We start from the raw sequence: 23,719 nt of genomic DNA, 5'->3' as shown, positions 1-23,719 counted from the left end.
TTCACAGTGTTTTATCAGCAGGCGATTATGACTTCTGGATTAGGTGTCAAATGCAAGCCAATACAGCTAGTGTAACCCAGTCCCCACAACTGATTGGCAGCTTCCTATGTACACTGCACAATCAGTGGTGTGAGCAGAGTTATACACAGCTCAATAATCTGATCACTGCTGCATTTACAGCAGAGAAGATAGGTTCTATCAAAACTGCACCAAGCAGCCAGTAATTGACACATCACTGGAATCAGGATATTTGCCTCTACACTTCAGAGCTTATGGGTTAAATGGATTTTTATACTAAAAGTTTCTGCTGGTGACTAAATATCAAGATTATGCACAAGGAGAGTGGCTTCAAATACCTTCTGACCACTTCTTTCCAACCTTCTTCCCTCTTCTGTCCTCTTTTAGGACTGGCAATGGTCAACTTCCCATTAGGAGATGACAGTGGAGAAGGGGCCGTCTTGACATTTGTGGACAATGAATTGTTTGTTTCCATTATGGAATCTGATAACCTTCATAATAAAAAAAAATAAATAAAATTACCAACAAGCAATCCTATATTAAGAGAATGATAACAGACAGGCATTATGATGCTCTCTTTTACTGCCACAGACATATGCAATACTTTATGACTTCTAAAGGTGGCCAAAGAATGAAAGGTTTTACTTTCTAGCTCTTCATGTAAGAAAGGGGAAAAGCTGAAGAGACAAAGATGATCTGGCACAGACTCTTACTATTTCCCTCCATGGCACAATCTTTTCTTTACTTTGTCACCCAGTAAAAAAAAAAAGTGCAAGTGCTCCCCGTTACATTTGGGTGGAGAGGGGTTCTACTAAAAGGGTGACGTTCCTTTTTTGAACTCTAGTTTACAGCCTGTGTTGACCGATTTAAATCACAGATGAGCACTTGCACATAACCATGACACATCTGTTCTGGGACAAGATACTTGCAGGTAGATACAGACATCAGTGGCATGGATGAATTCCCCAAAACCTATTTAAAAGGTAACCGGTCACCAGTTTTGTCCAATACAAGTTACGGCCATCACCTTTGAGGGCTGATATACAGCATTCTATAATGTTGTATATAAGCCCCCAACCTGACCTGTAAGAGAAGAAGAGAGGGATTTTTGGTACTCAAAGTGAAATCTCTTTCTTGGAGTCTTCATTAAGGGACACAGGTAACCATGGGTGTATGATGCTGTTGCTAGGAGGCTGACACTAGGCAAAAAAGGAAAAATAGCTCCTCAGCAGTATACACCCACTGACAGGCACAAAGTACCTCAGTTAGGCTACTTTCACACATCAGTTTTTTGCCGTCAGGCAGGATCCGGCTATTTTTAGAAAAAACGGATCCGGCATAAATTTTGGAGAACTGTAGAAATGGATCCGTTTTTTTTGCTGGATCCGTCTGGCAGGTTATATCTGTTTCCGGGGGCTGGCCAATTAGATCTGAGCATGCGCAGACTTAAAAAAAAAACGGATCCGGTGGCTGGATCCGTCTTTTTCTGGATCCGGCGCATTCCGGCGCTTATAGACTTTCATTGTAGCAAAAAGCTGGAAGCGCCGGATCCGGCACTTCCGGCTTTTTCGCCGGAGACAAAAAACGTTACAGTAGCCGTTTTTTCCAGACGCCGGAATGAGACAAGTTGCCGGATCCGGCAAAAAACGGATGAAACGCAATGCGATCCGGCGCCAATGCAAGTCAATGGGGAAAAACTGGATCCGGCATTGCATTTTGCCGGATCCGGTTTTACAAAAAAAAGCCGGATCGCGCCTGACGGCAAAAAACTGATGTGTGAAAGAGGCCTTAGTGTTAAGGCAGTAGGAGAAGCAACCAAAACTCAACATATGTACCAACCCAACAACAAAGGCATGTAGGCCCAATAGAGGTACAAACAGATAGGGAGGAGCTGTGTCCCCCAAAGAAGGCGCCAAGAAAGATTTTACGGTGTGTACCAAAATACCCTCTTTTTTATCACTGCATTGGGGGACACAGGTAACCAAACAGGTCCCAAAGCAGTCCCTAGGGTGGGAACAAAGAATGCAAAGAAAAACAGACTTGGGTCAGCCAGTGCGAAACTGTCACCTGCAGCACCTTCTTTCCCAGGCCTGCATCAGACGAGACATGAGTATGAACCCTGTAAAACCTCACAAAGGTGTGAAAAGATGACCAGGTTGCAGCTTTACAAATCTGTAAAGCCGAGGCCTGCTGACGAGCTGACCACGAAACCCCCACCGCCCGAGTGAGCCTTCACCCCCCCGGACGGGGCTGTTAGTCCAGGACGCAGTATGCCTCCAATATTGCCCACCGAATCCAACAGGCAATAGCGGACCCAGAAGCTGGGAGCCCCTTACGACGACCTGCAGAGATGACAAACAAGGCATCAGAGTGGTGAAAGGTAGCAGTCCTTAAAAGAGACTCGAATAGCTCTTACCAGATCCAACTTGTGGAGGGACTCCTCCAGGGGATAGACCGGAGAGGGACAGAGAAGAAAGGACAGCGTCTTCAGTAATGTGAAATGAAAAGACCACCTTAGGTAAGAAGGAACGTGTCTGAGAACCACCTTTTCCTAATGTAGAATCAGGAATTGAGAATGGCAGGATAATACCACTAGCTCAGAAACTCTCCTGATGGACATAATGGCAACTAAGAAGGCAACTTTCCAACACAGGAGAGAAAACGGAATGTCTTGAATGGACTCAAAAGGAGCACACTGGAGTGTGCCAAGGATAAGGTTAAGGTCCCATTGATCTATCAGGGATGATAAAGAGATGCCAAGTGGGTGACTCCTTGAAGAAAGGTCTTAACCTGGGATTTCTTTGGAAAAGAATTGACAGAGCGGAAACTTGCCCCTTAAGAGTATCGAATGATAGACCCGAGTCAAGATCCGCTTGTAGAAAACACAGGATGGAAGGAAGGGAAAAGGACAAAGGGGTCAAATTTGTCATCACACCACTGGAAGAATGCCTTCCAGTATCTCTGGTAGCTAAGCGAGGATGCTGGTCTTCTCACCTAATTATGGTCTGAATGACCTGATGGGAAAAAACCAACCTCCCTCTGGACTGCGGCCTCAATGGCCATGCCGTTAAATTCAGAGACTGTGAACTCTGGTGAAAGAGGGGGCCTTGCGAGAGCAGAGCTGGACGGTCTGGAAGCCTCCAGGGAGCGTCCATGAGCATGTTCACCATCTCCACGTACCAGGCCCGTCTAGAGCTATCAGGATCACAGGAATCCCTTCCGCCTTTATCTTTTTCATGACTCTCGGAATCAAGAGGAGAGGTGGAAAAAGATAAGGCAGCTGGAATGGAGACCATGGGATTACTAGAGCATTGCAGCCGATGGCTAGTGGATCCCAGGACCTAGCTAAGTATTGAGGAACCTTGTGGTTCCTCTGAGACGCCATCAGGTCAACGTCGGGTGTGCCCCATCTCCCCATCTTCGGCATATCTGGTTGAAAACGGGGGGGGGGTTGAGAGACCACTCACCCGATGCAAGACCCTGACGACTGGGAAAATCAGCTGCCCAATTTTCCACCCCCAGGATGTGCACGGCTGATGTAGCGGGAGCTTGACGCTACAACCATCGTAGAATCCTTGCTACCTCTGCCATCACCTGTTTGCTGCAAGTCCCTCCTTGATGGTTTATGTAAGCTAATGCAGTGGCATTGTTCGATTGTCTGCAGACCAGCGAGGAGGGACTGCTAGCCGCAAGGGGCAAAAAAATTGCCCTGATCTCCAGAAGACTGATGGGGAGAGCGGCTTCTTAGACGTTCCATCGACCCTGCGCCGTGTGATGAAGAAAGACCGCTCCCGAACCGAGGATACTGGTGTCGGTGGTGATGACCTGCCACCGGAAGGGAAGGAAGCAGGGCTGTGGAGTCGGTAAGCCACAGTTGCGACTCCCGACTCCTGGATTTTATCAGGCTCCGGCTCCTTCATAAATGGCCAATTCATAACAAATTTACTGTTGTAAAATATTAAACATCGTGCTTATTCAGTTTCTCACCATCATATAAGTAATCAGACCACTTAGAGCAAAAACTACATTTATTAGAAAACAATTAGAATATAGCAAATAACTTTTATAAACTTTTCTAAACTGTAAGTAAATATGCAATAAACACTTTTAAGCAGTTAATAAGAAGAAATCTATAAATTTGTCCTCAGAAAAAGTATTGCCTCTGTCAGATCCTCCTTCATGGATGCCCTCAAATCTGATCTAATTATTTTGAGAGCAGAGAACAACCTCTCTACACTAACTTGTGTTGGTGGCAAAGCAGTAACCACTCGGGCAACATCTCTGACAATGTCAGGATACAGAGGAATCGCTTGTTGCACTGTTATTTTTGATGAACGGTCAAATTTCTCAATTTCTTTTAGTGCACATGAAAAATTCTGCTGAAATGTACTGGCTGTGTTGCTTGATGGGGATGACTCTTCTTCTATGCGGGAACGCTTTGCACGGTCATTGTGATCCAAATATTTTTCGAAATTAAATTCTTCATCAGTTGATGATGAGGGTGAAGATGTGGCAGGATGACCAAATTCTTCTTGTTCCTCCTGACTGTTCTGCAACCCTTTCATCCTTACTGCTATTTCAAACAGAGCTTCTTTTCCTTTACTTAGCTGTTGATCATCTAGAAGAATCCAATGCATTGGGTCTACATAAACAGCTGCCAAAAGAATGTTATTTTGTAATAGTAGCTCCTCTCTCCGTTCCAATGATGTAGCAATGCCACTTGCAATTAACCCTCCTCTTTGGGACAGGCGAAACATCAGGTTCTTCCACTCCTTTAAGAAAATACCTGGAGTTAAGTCCTCTGCTTGTAATTTTTTAGTCACTGTAAATGGGTGCTCTAGCAATTTTTCCAGCTCAGTCACCTGATTCCACTGACTTTCATTTAGCGTCAGTTGAGGGTTAGCCATGTCTACAATAAAGGTTTTCAGTTCAACCAAGCGCTGAATCATTAAGTACTGCCCCATCGTGTGGCTTGATCAATAATTGCCCCTTTCCCAGCACGTCTCTTCAAAATTGAGTCAACTTTAGGGGTTCTGGCAACAGTAGCCAATTTTCTCACCTTGCTAATCAGTGCAGCAGCATGTCCTTCTTGCAGACTGTCTCTTATAGCCAGTTGTAGCGTATGCACAACAAAGCGCATGTGATGAATGAAAGAACATATAGACACAGTTTCAACAAGATCTAAACTATCATGTTGCTGTTCATCTGAAGCAACTTCAGTTTGCTCCTCAGTTACAATACATGGGGTGGAGGGATTTGTCTCCCATGGGACTTTTACCAACGCTGCCAGGATCCAGGTAATGGCCTCAGTAGCTTTAGCGCTAATTAGTTAATATAGATATACCTTCTAGTTAGTTATAAATTATAAACATATCTTTGGTCTAGTATTAGGATAGCCCAGGCTAGTGTTTATCTTAGCCGATGGGCATCAGCTGTGTAGTGAAAATACTGTGCATGTTTCATTGAACAGCAGATACTTTAGTATAGGTCTCTATCAGCATATACAATTTGATTGTTTATTAGCTATGAGGTTCAATACCATGCAGCAAAGTACATATAATGGGAGTTATTGGTCCCTTTTTTCTTGCACTAATCTTGTGAACATGTATGTCTTTTAAATTTCTGAAATTTGTACTAATAAAAGAAATGATGTTTTACTATTTGAATGCTCCGGTGTTGGTCTGAACTTCAATTGGAGGTTGATCCTGGGTTTTTCTATTTGATTGTCTTGAGAGCATTACTTTTGATAATTTTTGGCTGGTTCAGCATTTTTATCTTTGCCTGAATATGCACTCATCTTGGCTTCACAGCATTTGTTTTCGTCTGGATCATTTGTCATACACTGACAGACATAATGTTTTCTATCTTGAGTGATGGTGAAATGTTCAAATACAGCTGATTTAATGTGATGCTTCTTTGACATTCCCAGGTTTTTAATTCTGCATTCACAAATCCAAATGACAATTGTTTTTCCTAAAAACAATTGTACAAAATTATTGCCAGGTCGTACAACTGATATAGTGGTCAGTAATACTGTTATTATTTCTCATGTACTCTCAGTTAACTGATGCAAAGTTTGTTGAAAGGAGAATACTTCTTACGGTCTTCCTCTTCTGAGTAGCAGGCAGCTGTGAGATGCTTGGAAGACGCACACCTAGTATGATCTAGTCTAGAGGAGCTTTACTACTAAGAATTTGCAACACATTTTCACTTTCAGTTTCATACATTGTAAGTAGGGGGGTTGGGGCAGCATGAGGTTAACCAAGTATAAGATTAGATAAGGGCAGTGGAGAACAGTGACACACAAGAAGTAAGAAATGTCTATCTCCAGCAGAACTGCTTATCACTGTTGTTCATAGTTTGATAGAACATACATATTTGCGTAACATTTATAAAATTCATATGAAAGTTCAATTATGAAATATTAATACATTTTTTTTTTTTAAAGCTGGAGTCTGAGTAGGTACATTTCTTCCGACTCCAACCCAAACTAACTCCGACTCCACAGCCCTGGAAGGAAGGACTTCCCTTGTAGGAATGATGAGGATAGCATCCACCAGGTCAGGGACTGCCTCACCTTTAGAGGCAGAAGCACGGGTTGGTCCAGGAAGACAGTCTGAAGACGGGTATGGAACTGGACAAAAGGCACGACTTCCATGGCGGCAATTATCTTCCCCAGAACACTCATGCAGGACCGCGGGGGGGGGGGGGGGGGGGGGGGGTGGGGGAGCTGGTCGTTTTAGAGTGAGGATCCCCTGGCAGAGGGATGAAAACTTCTCCTTTGGAAGGAAGACACGGGGACTTGGGCCGTGTCGAACCTCATACCCAGAAACATCAGATGCTGAGCTGGTGTCAGGGAGGACTTCTCTCTGTTGACAAGCCAACCGAGACAGACCAGAATGTCCAGAGTGATATGAAGACATTGCTTGCATTCTCGACGGGACGGCCCATTGATCAGAAGATCATCCAAGTAAGGAATTATGAGAATCCCTGGGGGGAGAAGGAAGGCCATGACAGCTCCCATGACCTCTATGAAAACTCAGGGCAGAAGCCAGGCCGAAGGGAAGAGCAGTGAACTGACAGTGATCTTCCTGGATCACAAACCGTAGGAAACTCTGATGCTGAACACAAATATGAAAGTGAAGATAAGCATCCTGGATGTCTACAGAACAAAGAAACCACCATGGTTACTTACCGGTAGCCGGTTTTTCCAGAACCCATGACAGCAACACATGAGAGAGGGATCCGCCCCGCCAGGACAGGAACCTACTGAGATATAAGGGGCGGCACCTCTCCCCCGCTTCAGTTGGGTTACAGAGCATTGAGAGGACTTCCCAGTTAGTTACATGTTAATCCAACACCACATCACACAATGCACCCTGCTAATTGTGCACACCCATACGGTGAAAAGGGGGGGGAAATATACGGGTGCTGTCATGGGTTCCGGAAAAACCGGCTACCGGTAAGTAACCATGGTGGTTTTCCCTTCACCCATGACAGCACCACCTGAGAGACTTTTGGAGACTTCGAAACACCTTAGGAAGGGACCACCGCTTGCAGCACCCTTCTACCAAAGGTTAAGTCAGCAGAGGAGGATAGATTTAATCTATAGTGCTTAAAGAAGGTTGAAGGTGAGGCCCAGGTAGCGGCCTTACAAATCTGTTCAATCGATACTTCTGCCTTTTCAGCCCAGGATGTTGCTACAGCTCTGGTGGAATGAGCCTTGATGCCGTCAGGTATCGGGATACCACTAGCTGAGTAGGCTACACTAATGGCCTCCCTAATCCACCTAGCAATAGTCCCTTTCGAAACCCCATAGCCTTTCCTGGCACCCTGAAAAACTACGAATAGGGACTGGGACTTTCTCCACTGGCTGGTGACAGATATGTATTCTAGTAGGGCTCTCTTAACCTCCAAACTATGGAACTTTTCTTCCCCTGGATTCTTTGGATTATCACAGAAGGATGGGAGGATAATCTCTTGACCCCGATGGAAATCTGATGCTACCTTAGGCAGATAAGCGGGGTCTGTCCTTAGCACCACCCTGTCTTGAAAAACTTGTGTATAGGGTGGATTTACTGAGAGAGCCTGCAGGTCGCTTACTCTACGGGCTGAAGTAAGGGCCACTAACATGATTGTCTTAGGGTCAGAAATTTTACAGGGAGCTGATGTAATGGTTCATATGGTTTTTTGTAAGGGCCTCTAGTACTAGGTTTAAATCCCAAGGAGCTATCCTGGGTATTGGAATAGGTTTAGCCCTATGATAGGATTTGATGAATCTGGCTATCCATCTATTTGCTGCCAAGTTGCAGTTATAGAGAGCCCCTAGTGCAGATACCTGAACCTTAAGTGTATTTACCGCTAATCCTAGCTGTAAACCTGCTTGCAAAAACTCCAAGAAGACACTAATAGGGGGTTCTTGTTCTAACGGCTTACCTAGGAACTGTAGGAATTTATTCCATGTTCTGCCGTAGATGTTAGTTGTCACTGGTTTCCTACTTTTAAAGCAGGGTGGCCACCAACCCCGGGGAGAACCCTCTACCCTTTAAAAGCGACCTTTCAAATTCCACGCCGTCAGATGGAATCCCTTGACTTGCGCGTGGAATATCGGGCCCTGGGCTAGGAGGTCCGGGATTTCTGGCAGAACCCATGGATCGGAGACGTACATTCTCCGTAGTAGAGCAAACCAGGGCCTTTTTGGCCAGAATGGGGCTATCAGAATTACTCTGGCTTGATCGGTCCTGATCTTCTTGACCACTGTTGGGATCATAGCGACTGGGGGAAACGCATAGGCCAGCTTGAAGTTCCACTGAATGTGCAGAGAGTCCACTGCCCATGGATCTTCCCTTGGGTTTAGGGAGCAAAACCTTTGTATAAAAACAAACAAAAGCCAGCTCACCAAATGTAGACCGCAGACCTCGGAGCTCCGTCTTGACTGACGTGTGATCAATAGGAAAAAGCAATTAGTTCCAGCTGCGTGTAAAAAAATTTCTTCTTTATTTCAACATTAAAATTATGTCATCTTCATAGTATGCCATACACACGGACACGGCAACGCGTTTCGATCTGTAAGATCTTTGTCAGAGCCATAGAGATACACTGATCTCAGCTGCATATATACTGCATTTGATCCAATGACATGCACAAAAAAAATCACATGACAATTAACTCATTAAAATTACATAGCAATGTACAAAATAAATTAAAATACATGTTGCAAAAGAAAAATATTTATCTTTTCAACAATAATGAAGCATTAGGTCATTTCGTTTATTTAAACCATTCGGGGATCGGACATCTAGGTGATAAATCCAAAAAGCCTCTCTTGTTAACAGGCGTCGCTTTGAATCTCCGCCGCGGAAAGCGACGCCCTTAAAAATACAACTAATAAAACCTGGTTAACCTGTAATGGTTTTTTCAGATGTGGAGCTACAAAATGCAAAACATGTAGACATGCAAATGTTACAAAAAAATTTTCTGATGCGGCAAATAAAGTGCAATATACCATAAAACAATATATTAATTGTAATTCAACTAATGTAATATACAAGATAGATTGCACCATTTGCAAATTATCATATATAGGGTGTACATCTAGAAAAATGAAGATGCGCATTAGGGAACATCTACATGATATTGAAAATACGAATAACATGAATCGTAATATATCAGCTGTGTCGCAGCATTTCATTAGGCACCATGCTAGAAACATCTCGAGTTTTAAAGTGCAAGGAATAGAACAGGTTAAAATTCCTTTCCGCGGCGGAGATTCAAAGCGACGCCTGTTAACAAGAGAGGCTTTTTGGATTTATCACCTAGATGTCCGATCCCCGAATGGTTTAAATAAACGAAATGACCTAATGCTTCATTATTGTTGAAAAGATAAATATTTTTCTTTTGCAACATGTATTTTAATTTATTTTGTACATTGCTATGTAATTTTAATGAGTTAATTGTCATGTGATTGTTTTTGTGCATGTCATTGGATCAAATGCAGTATATATGCAGCTGAGATCAGTGTATCTCTATGGCTCTGACAAAGATCTTACAGATCGAAACGCGTTGCCGTGTCCGTGTGTATGGCATACTATGAAGATGACATAATTTTAATGTTGAAATAAAGAAGACATTTTTTTACACGCAGCTGGAACTAATTGCTTTTTCCTAGCAAAACCTTTGTGTTTGCCTGTTGTGTTTATTGGCATAGAGTTCTATCACTGGTACTCTCCAAAGCTGCGTTATCTTTTGAAAAATGGACCGATTTAGGACCCATTCTCCCTGCCTCAGAGTATTGCGGCTTAGAAAATCGGCCTCTATGTTTTCTGCCCCTTTTATGTAAGGCTGTTAAGGAGTGTAAGTGTTGTTCCCAGGATGTCGTCTGCTGCTTTCATTAGGGAGTATGATTTTGTCCCCCTTGGTGGTTGATGTATGCCACCGTCACTTTGTTGTCTGACATAATGCGGACTTCGCGACCCCCGAGTAGGGGAAAGAAGTGGGCTAGGGCTTTGTTCACAGCCCACAATTCTCTGAGATTGGAGGATGCCCTCCTTTCTTGAGGTGTCCAGAACCCCTGGCCTACGTGACCCCTTAGGTGCGCCCCCCACCCCAGGGAGATTGCGTCCGTTAAAATCATATCTGTTGCCTGTTTGTCCCAAGGTATCCCCGTGGTCAAATTTGTACTGTCCAGCCACCAGTTGAGAGTCTCTGGTCTCTAATGAAAGCTCTAGACCTCCTTCTAAACGCCGTCCTAGCGATCTTTGTGCTGCTAGTATCTCCCACTGGAGTTGACGGGTATGAATTTGAGCCCACCTGACCGCAGGAATACAGGACGTCAGAGTGCCTAGTAGAGACATTGCTTTCCTCAACGTCATCTGAGGTTGGTCTCGGGCTGACAAGGCCATGTTCCGCACCTTCTCTTTTTTGGCCTCCGGAAGCAGTTGTCGTTCTGAGTCCAGGATAAATCCCAGGAAGGTCTGTTGCTTTAGGGGTTGTAGTTTTGATTTTTTTGAAATTTATTATCCATCCTAATTCTTGTAAGGTGTCGGTCACCTGACTCAACTGCGTAGTACATTGGTCCTCGGAGTTGCCCACTATGAGGAAATCGTCCAGATAGCGTATTATGACTGTATTTTGAATTCGAAGGAAAGACGTTACCTCCGCTATGACCTTGGTGAAAACTCTCGGGGCTATATATTCACCAAACGGAAGAGCTGTGAACTGAAAGTGCTTCAGTATGCCTTGGATATAAAGTGCTACCCTCAAGTATTTTTGGTAATCTGGATGGATAGGGATATGATAATATGCGTCCTTCAGATCGACTACAGCCATAAAGCAATCTTCATGTAGTAGCTTTATGGCCGTAGTCACTGACTCCATCTTGAAGGTCTGATTCCCTATCCACCGATTGAGTCCTCTGAGGTTTTTAATTGTCCTGAACGATTGGTTCGGTTTCTTGATCAAAAGAAGTGAATAGAAACCTCTTCCCTTCTGTGTGTCCGGGACTTCGTAGAGGACCTGTTTGTCTATTAGGTTCAGGATCTCTGTTTCCAAGGCCAACTGTTCTTCGGCCGCTCTTCTGATAGGGGTAACTACGAACACGGGCTTTGGTTGGTGAACAAAGGGGATTTTCAGGCCTTCTTTTAAGATGCCTAAGATCCAGGTATTGGAGGAGATCTTTTCCCATGCCTGGTAAAAGAGTGCCAATCTCCCCCCTACTGGAATACTGGCATCATTGTGGGGACTTTTTCGAGGTGGAAGTACCTCCACCAAACATAAAGCCTGACTCTTTTTTCCTTTTGTCCTCCCATCTCCTATCGGCCGGAGGACGCCCCCTATTGAACCTTCCGCCTCTACGAAAGGGCCGTCTTCTCTGCTCTGTTGGGAACCTGGGGAAGCCTTTCTTCCCATCGCTCGCTTTCTCTAGGATGTCGTCTAAGTTCTTTCCGAATAAGAATCTCCCATCACAGGGGAGAGAGCACAGTTTAGCCTTAGATTGCAGGTCACCCGGACAGCCTTTAAGCCACAGTGCTCGTCTAGCAGCATTTGACAAATTTGCTGCTCTGGCCGTTAACCTCATAGAATCCGCCGAGGTATCCGCTAAAAAAGCTGCTGCCCCATGCAAGAGATACACATCTGCCAATATCTTCTCTCTCGGGACCCTTGATGCTAGTTTCTCTTCCAACTGCTGCAGCCAGATCATGAGGGAGCGTGCCGTGCAGGTGCCCGCTATCGCCGGCTTTAATCCTCCCGCAGCTCAGCCTTCTCTGCCCAGGAGGTAGCCACGGCTCTGGTGGAGTGAGCCTTGATGCTTTCTGGAACCGGAGCGCCACTTGCAGAGTAGGATAACATAATGGCCTCCCTGATCCATCTGGCAATGGTACTCTTAGCTACCCCGTACCCTTTTCTACTACCCTGAAAGGCTACAAACTGATCCTTCCCCCACTGACATTGTAATATGGCCCTCCTTACATCCAATGTATGGAACTTTTGTTCCCCAGGGTTTCTAGGATTATCACAAAATGATGGCAAGGAGATCTCCTGAGTTCTATGAAACTTGAGGACCACCTTGGGGAGGGAGGCTGGGTCTGGTCTTAGAACCACTCTGTCATCCAAAACCTGTGTATATGGAGGGCATATAGATAGAGCTAGTAGGTTGCTTACTCTACTGGCTGATGTTAAGGCTATCAGTAATAGTTTTAAGTGTGAGTAGTTTTGGTGATAGCTCTTGTAATGGCTCAAAGGGATCTTTGGTTAAAGCCTCCAAGACTAGATTCAGATCCCAGGGTGGTATCTTTGGGATAATGACCGGCCTCAACCTACTACAGGACTTTATGAACCGGGACACTCACCTATTGGATGCTAGGTTGCAGTTATATAGGGCCCCCAGAGCGGAGACTTGGACTTTGAGGGTGTTAGTGGCTAACCCGAGTTGCAGCCCCGACTGTAGGAATTCTAGGATAGGTCCCACTGGAGCTACATCCCCTAAAGGTTCCCCCCAGGAAGTCTAGGAACTTTTTCCACATTCTACTGTAGATTTGGGATGTTATAGGTTTCCTACTTTTCAACAGGGTGGAGACTAACCCTGGTGAAAATCCCTGGCGACTCAGTAGCACCCTCTCAAATTCCAGGCTGTCAGATGGAAGCCCTTCACCTGAGAGTGGACCACAGGTCCCTGGGAAAGCAGGTCTGGAACCTCCGGTAAGATCCATGGATCTGTCATTGACATGAGTCTCAGAAGGGAGAACCAAGGCCTCCTCGGCCAAAACGGAGCTATAAGAATTATTCTCGCTCGATCCTCCCTGATTTTCCGGACTACTACCGGGATCATTGTCATCGGGGAGACACATAGGCCAGGGAGAACTTCCAGGGTATTTGAAGGGCATCTACTGCAAAGGGGGTATTCTTTTGGATTCAGTGAGCAGAACTTCCTAACCAATCCTGTTGCGTGAGGTGGCGAACAGGTCCATTTCCGGTTTGCCCCAGCTTGAACTATTTGTTGGAAAACTTGGGGGCTTAGGGACCTTTCGCCGTCTTAGGTGCCTGCGACTCAGGAAGTCTGCTTGTGTATTTTCGACACCCCTTACATGCAGTGCCGTGATGGATAACAGATGTTGTTCTGCTAAATGGAAAAGTAGATTTGATATTTCCATGAGGCCTCGAGATCTCGTTCCCCCATGGTGGTTGATGTAGGCTACCACTGCACGATTGTCCGTCATGACTCGAGTGTGGCGGCCCCGAAGCAAGGGGAGAAAATGTTTTACGGCTTTCTCTACTGCCCATAGTTCTTTTACATTTGAACCGTGATCCCTTTCTAGCGAGGACCAGGTTCCCTGTATTGAGTGGGATCTCAGGTGTGCTCCCCAATCTATGGCACTCGCGTCGGTTGTAATGATGTCCTCGACTGGTTTCTGCCACGGGACACCGGCTGTTAGATGCCCTTCTACAGTCCACTAGAGTAGGGAATCTCTTACAGCCATGGAGAGACATAGTTCGCCCTCTAAACACCCTTTCAATTGTTTGTGCGGACAGAACTTCCCACTGCAGTTGTCTTAAGTGGTACTATGCCCATGCTACCGCGGGTATGCATGATGTCAACGAGCCTAAAAGGGACATCGCGTTGCTCAGTGTCATAGCCGGCCTTTGTATTGCTGTGCGAGCTAGGCCCCTTATCTTGGTCACTTTGTTCTCTGGTAGGAGGCAGCGCTGTCGCTCGGAGTCCAGTATTAACCCTAGGAAGGATTGGACTTTTACTGGTGTTAATCTCGACTTGGGGATGTTTACTATCCATCCTATCTCTATTAAAGTTGATATCACTTCCTTCACTTGGTATGTGCAATGGTTCTCCGACCTCCCTACGACAAGGAAGTCGTCCAGGTATGGGACGATCACTATGTCCCAGGAACGAAGAAATGACATTACTTCGGCCATCACTTTGGTGAAAACTCTGGGGACTGTAGACAGGCCGAACGGAAGGGCTGCGTATTGGTAGTGTTTGACCTGACCTTGGACACAGAGCGCTACTCTCAAGTACTTTCAATACGACCGATGGATTGGGCTATGATAGTAGGCATCTTTTAAGTATCGCTGCCATGAGGCAGTGCTGGAACAGGATTTTTGTGGCCGTATTGATTGACTCCATTTTGAAGGAGCAATTGTCTACCTACTGATTGAGTCTCCTCAGGTTGTCTATGGTCCTCCAAGAGCAGTCTGGTTTTTGTATTAAAAAGAGGGGGGAGTAAAACCCCCTTCCTTCTTCTTGAACTGGGACTTCCTGTAGGACTTGTTCTTGCACTAGTACCAAGACTTCTGATTCCAGGGCCAGTTGTTGCTCTTGGGCTTTCCTTCGGGGTGTTATTATAAAGGTTTGCCTGGGCGGACGGGAGAATTTTATTTTTAAACCGTCCTTGATTATGCTTAGGACCCATGTAGTGGGGGAAATATTTGTCCAGGCGGAAAGGAAGAGAGAAAGCCTTACCCCCTACCTGATGTCATTGGGGAGTTTTTTGGAGGAAGCAGAGGGCCCTTTAAACATATAGCCCAATCCTCTCTTTTCTTTAAAGTCCCAATTTTTACTATCTCCCGGGGGACGACCCGTTAAACCTTCTCCTCCGAAAGGGTTTCTTTTTGGGTTCCCCTGGAAATCGGGGAAAGCTTTTCTTCCTATTCCCCGCATGTTCCAAAATTTCCTCTAGTTTTTTCCCGAAGAGGAATTGGCCGTCACATGGAATGGAACACAGTCTATGTTTCGATGGCAAATCCCCCGGACACCCTTTAAGCCACATTTGACGCATTTGACAAGCTCGCCGCTCTAGCTGTTAATCTCGCGGAATCTGCCGAGGCGTCTGCTAGGAAAGTCTTTGTTTTCCCGCTAGACTTCCTCGACCCCTAGTGATCAAACAGAAAAAATGGAACTCAGTTACCATAAGGGTGACATTCACATAGATCACTCACCACCGCTGTTAATCAAGGGTACCGATCTCAGAGGCTCATTAGATGCACTCGTGACGTTTTTTCTGGACGTCGCAGAGTCATGCCGGTCGTGTCTATGACTGCCGCTCCCTCCACTCGAGTGGCTACTCCTGGTATGCTGGTGGCTTGGCAAGGCATCTGGCGAGAGCTCCCGCTGCTGCTGCCGCCACCGCTGCTCTTCTTGCCCCATTTCCATCTGTGAAGTTTTGGGCATGAGTGCATCCTCTGTGGTCATCCCTCTTTTTAAGAGTGATCCACTGCACTCTCTGCCTCCTCCTGTGCCCATTGACATCCCCTCCCCCCCTGCCACGCCGCCAGGATGATTTCTTGCCGGACGGCATTTTTTTCATGGGCGCCGCCATCTTGGATCTGGCGCCGCCCCCGTCACGCGGGCACGCCCATTCCCAGCATGCCTTGCGTGTGACGTCAGAGGGGAGCGACCGGAAGCGGCCACCCCTCCTGGATGCCGGCAGAGGGAGGAGGGCGGCGCGGCAGGCACGGAAGAGCCCCTGGACCCCTGACCGTGCTGCGCTGACGCCAGTTCGGACGCTGAGCCCCCGGGGGAACCGTGGATGGCGCTTCCACCCCCGACGCGCACAGGCTCTGTCTGATCTTCCACGCTGGCACGGGGGTGGGCAGGTATGTTTCCTTGACCGCGGTCTTCAGCACACGGGTCCCTGTCAGGACAGGAAACCCAACTGAAGCGATGGAGAGGTACCGCCCTTTTATCTCCTGTAGGGTTCCTGTCCTGACTGGGCGGATCCCCTCTCTCATGTGTGCCGTCATGGGAGACGAGAAAATTACACCTTGTTACCCTAAGAAAAAAGGAACATGAAAGACAGAGGGAAAAGGTTAATAAAACACACAGGGAACCTGAAAAGGAAAATACGGATCTGGTAGCAGATTTAGGTCCGTCTCTTACAGACACTAAGCTTTGTGCCTGTCTGTGGGTGTATACTGCTGAGGTGGAGCTATTTTTGCCTAGTGTCAGCCTCCTAGCGACAGCAGCATACAACCATTGTTACCTGTGTTCCCAAATGAAGCGAGAAAAAAAATTATACTCACCTACGGGGCGGTTCGGTCAGAGGGATGTCGCTAGTCTTGGTCCAGAGCCTCCCATCTTTTTGTGAGGCGGTCCTCCTTCTTGCTTCATGTGGATGACGCGTTCCTGCATCAGCTACACAGGCTACCCAGCATAGCACTCCTGCACAGGCGTGCTTCTCTGCCCCGTTGAAGGCAGAGCAAAGTACTGCAGTGCGCAGGCATCGGAGATCTTTGACCTTTAACAGGACCTGCGCACTACAGTACTTTGCTCTGCCCTCAAAAGGGCAGGGAAGTACACCTGCGCAGGAGAGCAGCATTGCATGAACATGGGAGGCGCCGGACCAAGAAGAGCAATACCCCTCAGATCACCCCGTAGGTGAGTATAATAAAAGTAATTTTTCTTCTCTTACATAAAATGCTGTATATCAGCCCTGAAAGGTGATGGCCATAACTTATATCAGCCAAAACTGGTGACAGGTTCTCTTTAAAGGTAGAGTTGCGAGTCTAAAGAGTGTCGTCCAGGACTTAAGGTCATCAATATCAGATCGGCGAGGGTGCATCTGGCACCCCTGCTGATCAGTTCTCGGTGCTCGCCAGAAGTGATCAGTACATTACAATAGAAGGTGTGCAGTACCCGGTTACAATAGCTGACAGTTGTACAGTTACGCTCCGTAATGGATCACTTCCAGCCGCTGCTGAAAATATCTGATTGGCAGCAATTCTTAGCGTGACCAAAAACCATCTGTGCTACTTGTCTGTGACTTGCTGTCATACAATTATTTTAGAGCTGTAATTTCATAAAAAAAAAAAAAAAAAGCCAAATCGCAGGCAAGTTTCGTCCATGTATGATTTACATTGATGTCTATGGCAAGTGAAACAGAAAACTCAACACATTTGATAACATTTGCTGCAACACAGCACCACATGAAATCTTTGGCTGTGATTTACTGTATGATCACCAGAATGTTTCCTTGAGAACTGATACAAACATCGTTATGCTTAAGAATTATAGTATTTTTCGGACTATAAGACACACATTTTTCCTCCAAAATATAGTATGGCTGTGCATGGGGTAGCGGCAAAGCAGGTCACATGAGGCAGGAGCTTCTGCTGCAGCTAAGGCTAGTTTCACATTAGCGTTTTTTTGCGCAGCGCATCGTGCGCATAAAAAAACGCAAAGAAAAACGCAAAACAAACGCGCGTTTTTTTAACATCATGCGCACGCTGATGCGTCAAAAAAACGCAGCGTTGCTTGCGTTTTACATGCGTTTGCTTTTTTTATGCACATGCGTTTTTAGGTGTGACATTTTTTCCATTGTCTAGAGAACATTCTAGACTTGTTTCACTCAAAAACGCATGCGCAAAAAAACGCAACCGTGCGCAAGACCATGCTCACGCATGCGTTCCCATAGACTTCAATGTGTTTTTGCGCATTCCGTGCGCAAGCGTTTTTTTGCCGAGACAGGGCGCACCAAAAAATCCAACATGTTGCGTCTGGCGCGCCTGGCGCAAAAGACAAAAAAACGCATGCGCACGAAAACGCAACCGTGCGCAAGACCATGCGCACGTCATGTTAAACATAGGTGCGCAGTGCGCATGCGCACGGGTGCGCACGATGCGCAGCGCACAAAAGCGCAAATGTGAAACCAGCCTAACACTGTGCTCGCTGTTAAAGAAAATGAATATTCACTGCTCCCCACACCCATATTCCCTCCCACCTGTATGCACTGAAGCTGGCACTGAGAGGTGGGAGGGACTATGGGCATGTGGAACAGGAATATTCATCTTTAATAGCAGGCCATAAGCAGCAGCCACCGACTCCTGCAGCTGCTGGGCAATGACGTGTGCCCGCTATTAAAGGAAATATTCACTGCTCCCCACGCCCGGTTCCTTGGTGTGTAGGAGCGCATGGCAGTGACCACATGCACTGCTTACACGATGAAATCAGCTGCTGGCATCAGCACCAGATGCCGCTGAGAGGGAGATGAAAAAAAACATTTCTACGTGCCTTCCTTCTTTGTGGGAGCACCATGATGGGGGCCATGTATACCAGGATGGGGACCATGTATACCAGGAAGGAGATATGGATGGGGGCCAAGTATACCAGGATGGGGATGAGAATGGGGGCCATGTATACCAGGATGGGGATGAGGGGACCATATATACCAGGATGGGGATGAGGGGGCCATATGTACCAGGATGGGGACGAGGGGGTCATATATACCAGGAAGGGGACGAGGGGGCCAGAGTTGCATTTTCACATTTTCCAGCATCTGCAAGTCAGGAGGTTTACACTTTGTCATAGCTCTGTCCTTAATCCCATATCTACTTTTTTTTTTTAAATGGAAATTTAATTGAATACCCCTTTAAGAAGGACTTTAAAAAAAAAAAAAAAAAAAAAAAAAAAAACACCTTTGCCATGAAACCTCACTTGCTCCACTGTTGAGTTATATCACTGGACCACGTCTTACGCAACTACTCAAACCTTTTACAGCTCTGAAACTCACTTGACTGAGGATTTAGAAGGGACTTTTCGCTCTTCCTTTGGGGAGGACACCAGAACAGACGGCTTCTTCTTGCTGAGCAGACTCCCATCATGGGCAGAAGAATGATTGTCACTCTTATTGCTGCTGTTGCTGCTTTCGTCACTGCAACTCGAGATTCTCATGTTGTCGCTGTCTCCACTTTCGGAAGTGCTGCTACTTTTGGACTCTCCATTTAACTTTTCTTGTTGCCCATATGATATGGGGAGCTGGTCCTCAAAGATTATCTGCACATTTTCAGCTATTTTATTCTTTCTGCTTTTCCGTTTCATGCTGTTTGTGGTTATAGTGTTATTCCTTTTTCCATGAGAACAGGCCAGCGTGGTCCATGTAGCAGATATCCCAATAGTGGTGGTGGTGGTGGCGCTAGGCGGTTCCATTAACACTTGTGGCTCATCTATTGGACAAATAATCAAGTTAATGTAAAAAATGAAAAAATTCCATACGAGGTACAGCAAAATCTTTTACCAACAGTTCTATAACCAAGAACTATGACAAGTTTTTTATGTATGACCAGAAAATCCAGTAGGTTAAGCTTGTCTGCTTACTTCTGTGATGTAAGCAGCAATGGAGTTGTCCAAGGCAGTGTTAACCATCTAAGACCGTTCTGCTGAGGCTGGTTATCAGTCATAATATGTCCTCAATTTATATGACAAATACAATTATTGCACACATGATTACTTTCCAACTACTGGCCAAAATGACCTTAGTTACCTTCAACCTTTTGCTTTTCTCTCTCAAGAGCAGCTTGGATCTCAAAGTTCTCTTTATTTTTAGCCTCAATTTCTTCAAGTTTCCTTCTTTGCTCCTCTTTCTTCTTCCTCCTCTTCTCCTTGCGCTTTTCACGCTTTGCTGCCAAAGCTAATCTTCTGCTTTCCTCTCTTAGCTAAAATTATAATTGAAAAAGAATCAATACTATATCAATAGGTATTCACAAATTAAAAATGGCTTTGGCACACGTTAGGGTACATAAAAAATGTTCACACTAACATGGTACATTTACACTGATCTTTTTATATACTTTATATAACAAGCCACAATTTTTAGGCGTTTGCCTTTATGTATTGCATGCATTTGCTTTCTCAGATTTCAAACCCCAAGTCCAAACTTTTACCTTCTCTAAATCCAGCTCCTCCAAGAGGATACTTGCATTCTTGTTAGCTTCAGCAGCTTGCCTGTCTTTGGCTTGTACAATGGACTCCATACAAAGGTGGCACTTCTTCAACATCTCCTGAAAACACAATACATAAAAAGATTGCCTGCTAGAGAACACAAAAGGTTTCGAAAATTAAACCTGTTGTAGAAAATCTCAACAGTCCCAAGCAATTTTTTTTTTTTTTTTTGTAAACCAGGGCTGAAAGATGACGCTAATCTTATTGGTAGCCATGGCCACTTGTAAAAGCCAGAGGCAGGTGGGCATTTCTAGACCTAAAATTTAATCCAAGTTTCAACTGATCCACACTGGGTGCTTACAACCTTACCAGCTAGGCAGATGTGCACCAGTTATTGGAGTTTGATTTTCCTAAATATGCCTATAAAACAGAAACGTGAGTACAACTGATAGAAACAGAAGTCTAATACTGTAATTACCCTCACACACTTCACAAGACAATATTTTAATCAGTTATGAAGATAAAATCCTTAAAAATATCAAAGTGTAAAAATGACCGTTACCACATTCAACTGTAAAAAAAAAAAAAAAAAAAAAAGCAATTACTATAGCATAAATAGATTTGTTAGGCGCGTTTGTACCACAAATGCCAACAAGCTTGTTAATATCACCTTACCTTATCTGTAATGGTTGCAATATATCTCATGCACTCAGAATCTGATGGGAACTGGTTTACCTCTTTCACAAGGTAACGCACAACTTTAACATGACCCTAAAATGGAAAATATAAACAATGTTAACTGCATAACGATACTACTACACCATATGCAGAAATGTACAGATATTCCACTAAGTGTGTATAATGAAAACTAAATTACAGTACTTGGTGAGGTCATATTGCTAGGGTATGCCAATACTTTATGATAGGTGATGGTCTAACTTTTGGGCAGTTTCAGAGAATAAATATTATGCAGCAATGGTATAGTGATATTTCAATGTCACATTCTGACATATCCCTGCAGAGTAACACTCCCAGCCACCACCTTACTATGCAGGGAAACCACAGCCAGCACTCTGCACAGCCACACTGCCAGCCACCTGGATTGTGCAGGAAAACCGCAGCCAGCCAAAGGCAAAGCAACACTCAGCCACCTGACTATGCAGGGTAACCCCAGCCATCCAACCGCACAGCAACATTCTCAGCCACCTGGCTATGCAGGGAAACCACAGACAACCCTTCGCACAGCCACACTGCCAGCCACCTGGATCATGCAGGAAAACCGCAGACAGCCAACCGCAAAGCAACACTCATAGCCACCTGACTATGCAGGGAAACCACAACCAACCCTCCACACATCCACACTCCCAACAACCTGGATCGTACAAGAAAACCGCAGCAAGCCAACCGCAGAGCAACACTCCCAACCACCTAACTATGCAGGGTAACCGCAGCCAGCCAACTGCACAGCAACACTCCCAGCCACCAAATTATGCAGGGAAACCGCAGCCAGCCCTCCACACAGCCAGCCACTTGGATGGCGCAGGAAAACCGCAGCCAGCCAACCACACAAACACGCCCAGCCACTTGATTGAGCAGGGAAACCGTAGTCAGATCACCTCACATCCACCTGACTATGCAGGGACACCGCAGCCAGCCAACCGCAGAGCAACACTTCCAGCCACTCGACTGTGCAGGGAAACCGCAGCCAGCCCACCGCACAGAAACACTCCCAGCCACCTGTTTGTGCGGGGAAACTGCAGCCAGCCCACTGGACAGCAATATTCCCAGCCAACTGACTGTGCAGGGAAACCACAGCCAGCCAACTGCACAACACTCCCAGTCTACTGACTAAGCAGGGAAAACGCAACCAGCCGCAAAGGGAAACCAAAGCCAGCCCTTCACACATCCAGCCATCTGTACTGTGCAGGAAAACTGCAGCCAGCCGCACAGCAACACTCCCAGCAACTTGACTATGCAGGGAAACCGCAGCAAGCCCACCGCACAAGTAAAACTCCAAGCCACCTGAATGTGCAGGAAAACCACAGAACTAACCACCTGAAAGGGTCCATCGCTTCCATTTCTAGTCAGGTAGCTGGGAATGTTGCTGAGCTGTGAACTGATCAGCCAGACGAGATCACCTAAAAGGGTGCCTAGCCTTCCTGTACAAACGCCAGTTTGTACAGGAAAGCCCATGGAAGACATGCCGCGATGAACAAGCACTGCATCAATTCAACTTTAGGATCGATACAGTCTCAAAAGTCAGATCTCTACTGATCATAAAGTTAAAGAATATCTCAATATTCCCATCCCTTTGAAGTAATTCCCATCTGCAATAAAAATACCTTTCTAAAAGCTGCCATCAGTGGGGTTATTTTTCTGTTATCTGCTGCGTCAACATCAGCTCCAGCTTGAACAAGCAGTTGTACAACATCCAAATGCCCTCCATTTGCTGCCAGCCAAAGTGGTGTATTCCCCTTTTTGTTTCGCACATCAATGTGAGCTCCCCTGGAAAAAGAAACCTGTTCAACAAACACTGCCTTACACATCAGATACTTTGAGCGAAAAAAACAGGATTTTTGGGTTGCTTACCGTAAAATCTGTTTCTCGGAGCCTTCATTGGGGGACACAGAGACCTTGGGTGTATGCTGCTGCCACTAGGAGGCTGACACTATGCACAAAAAAAGGTTAGCTCCTCCGCAGTGTACACCCCACCGACCGGCAGAAAATTCCTCAGTTAGTGAGAAAGCAGTAGGAGAAGTAACAGAATAGGTTGACAACATAAACAACTCAACTGTAACCATTCAACCAAAGTAAGAACAGGAGCTGTAAAACATGGGAGGGTGCTGTGTCCCCCAATGAAGGCTCCGAGAAACAGATTTTACGGTAAGCAACCCAAAAATCCTGTTTTCTCGTTCGCCTTATTGGGGGACACAGAGACCTTGGGACGTCCCAAAGCAGTCCCTGGGGTGGGAAACAAACTTCCATCAGGCCAGCGGACTCACCACCGCGGCCTGCAGAATCAGTCTACCTAGGCTGGCGTCCGCCGAAGCGTAGGTGTGGACTCTGTAGAATTTCACAAACGTGTGAACCGATGACCATGTTGCAGCTTTGCAAAGCTGCAGTGCGGAAGCTCTGTGGCGCACCGCCCAGGAGGCACCCACTGCCCGAGTAGAGTGGGCCCTGATACCCGGAGGGGCTCCGCGACGCTTAACACGGTAGGCTTCCAGGATGGCCGATCTGATCCAGCGAGCAATGGTGGCCTTTGACGCCGGGTGACCATTCCGCGCTCCATCAGGGATAATGAAAAGAGACTCTGTCTTTCGCAAGGAAGTCGTCCTAGACAGATAGACTCTTACCGCCCTAACCAGGTCCAGCTTGTTCAAGGACCGCTCTCGCGGATGAGTTGGATTCGGACAAAAGGACGGTAGCACGATATCCTCGTTGAGGTGAAACGAGGACACCACCTTCGGAAGGAACGAGGGCGGAGGCCGCAGAACTACCTTATCCTGGTGGAGAACCAGAAAGGGAGTGCGG

At 46.0% G+C, this 23,719-nt stretch overlaps 1 protein-coding gene across 6 annotated transcripts in view; it reads right to left on the bottom strand.

The window, feature by feature from the left end:
• Positions 1–23,719, bottom strand: part of ANKRD17 (ankyrin repeat domain 17) — a 180,155-nt gene that overhangs the window by 17,789 nt on the left and 138,647 nt on the right. For all 6 annotated transcript variants that reach the window (XM_073590404.1, XM_073590394.1, XM_073590413.1 and 3 more), the window contains 6 exons: positions 22,528–22,690; positions 20,861–20,956; positions 20,188–20,304; positions 19,788–19,959; positions 19,038–19,470; positions 357–509 (listed from right to left, as the gene is read on the bottom strand). In XM_073590404.1, coding sequence (XP_073446505.1) covers positions 357–509; positions 19,038–19,470; positions 19,788–19,959; positions 20,188–20,304; positions 20,861–20,956; positions 22,528–22,690 — 1,134 coding nt within the window. The remainder of the gene's footprint in view (positions 1–356; positions 510–19,037; positions 19,471–19,787; positions 19,960–20,187; positions 20,305–20,860; positions 20,957–22,527; positions 22,691–23,719) is intronic.

Source organism: Dendrobates tinctorius, unplaced genomic scaffold (assembly GCF_039654945.1).
Source record: "Dendrobates tinctorius isolate UK_male_01 unplaced genomic scaffold, ASM3965494v1 ptg000011l, whole genome shotgun sequence".
NCBI classification, from domain to species: domain Eukaryota; kingdom Metazoa; phylum Chordata; class Amphibia; order Anura; family Dendrobatidae; genus Dendrobates; species Dendrobates tinctorius.
This window is presented reverse-complemented; position numbering and strand designations above follow the sequence as displayed.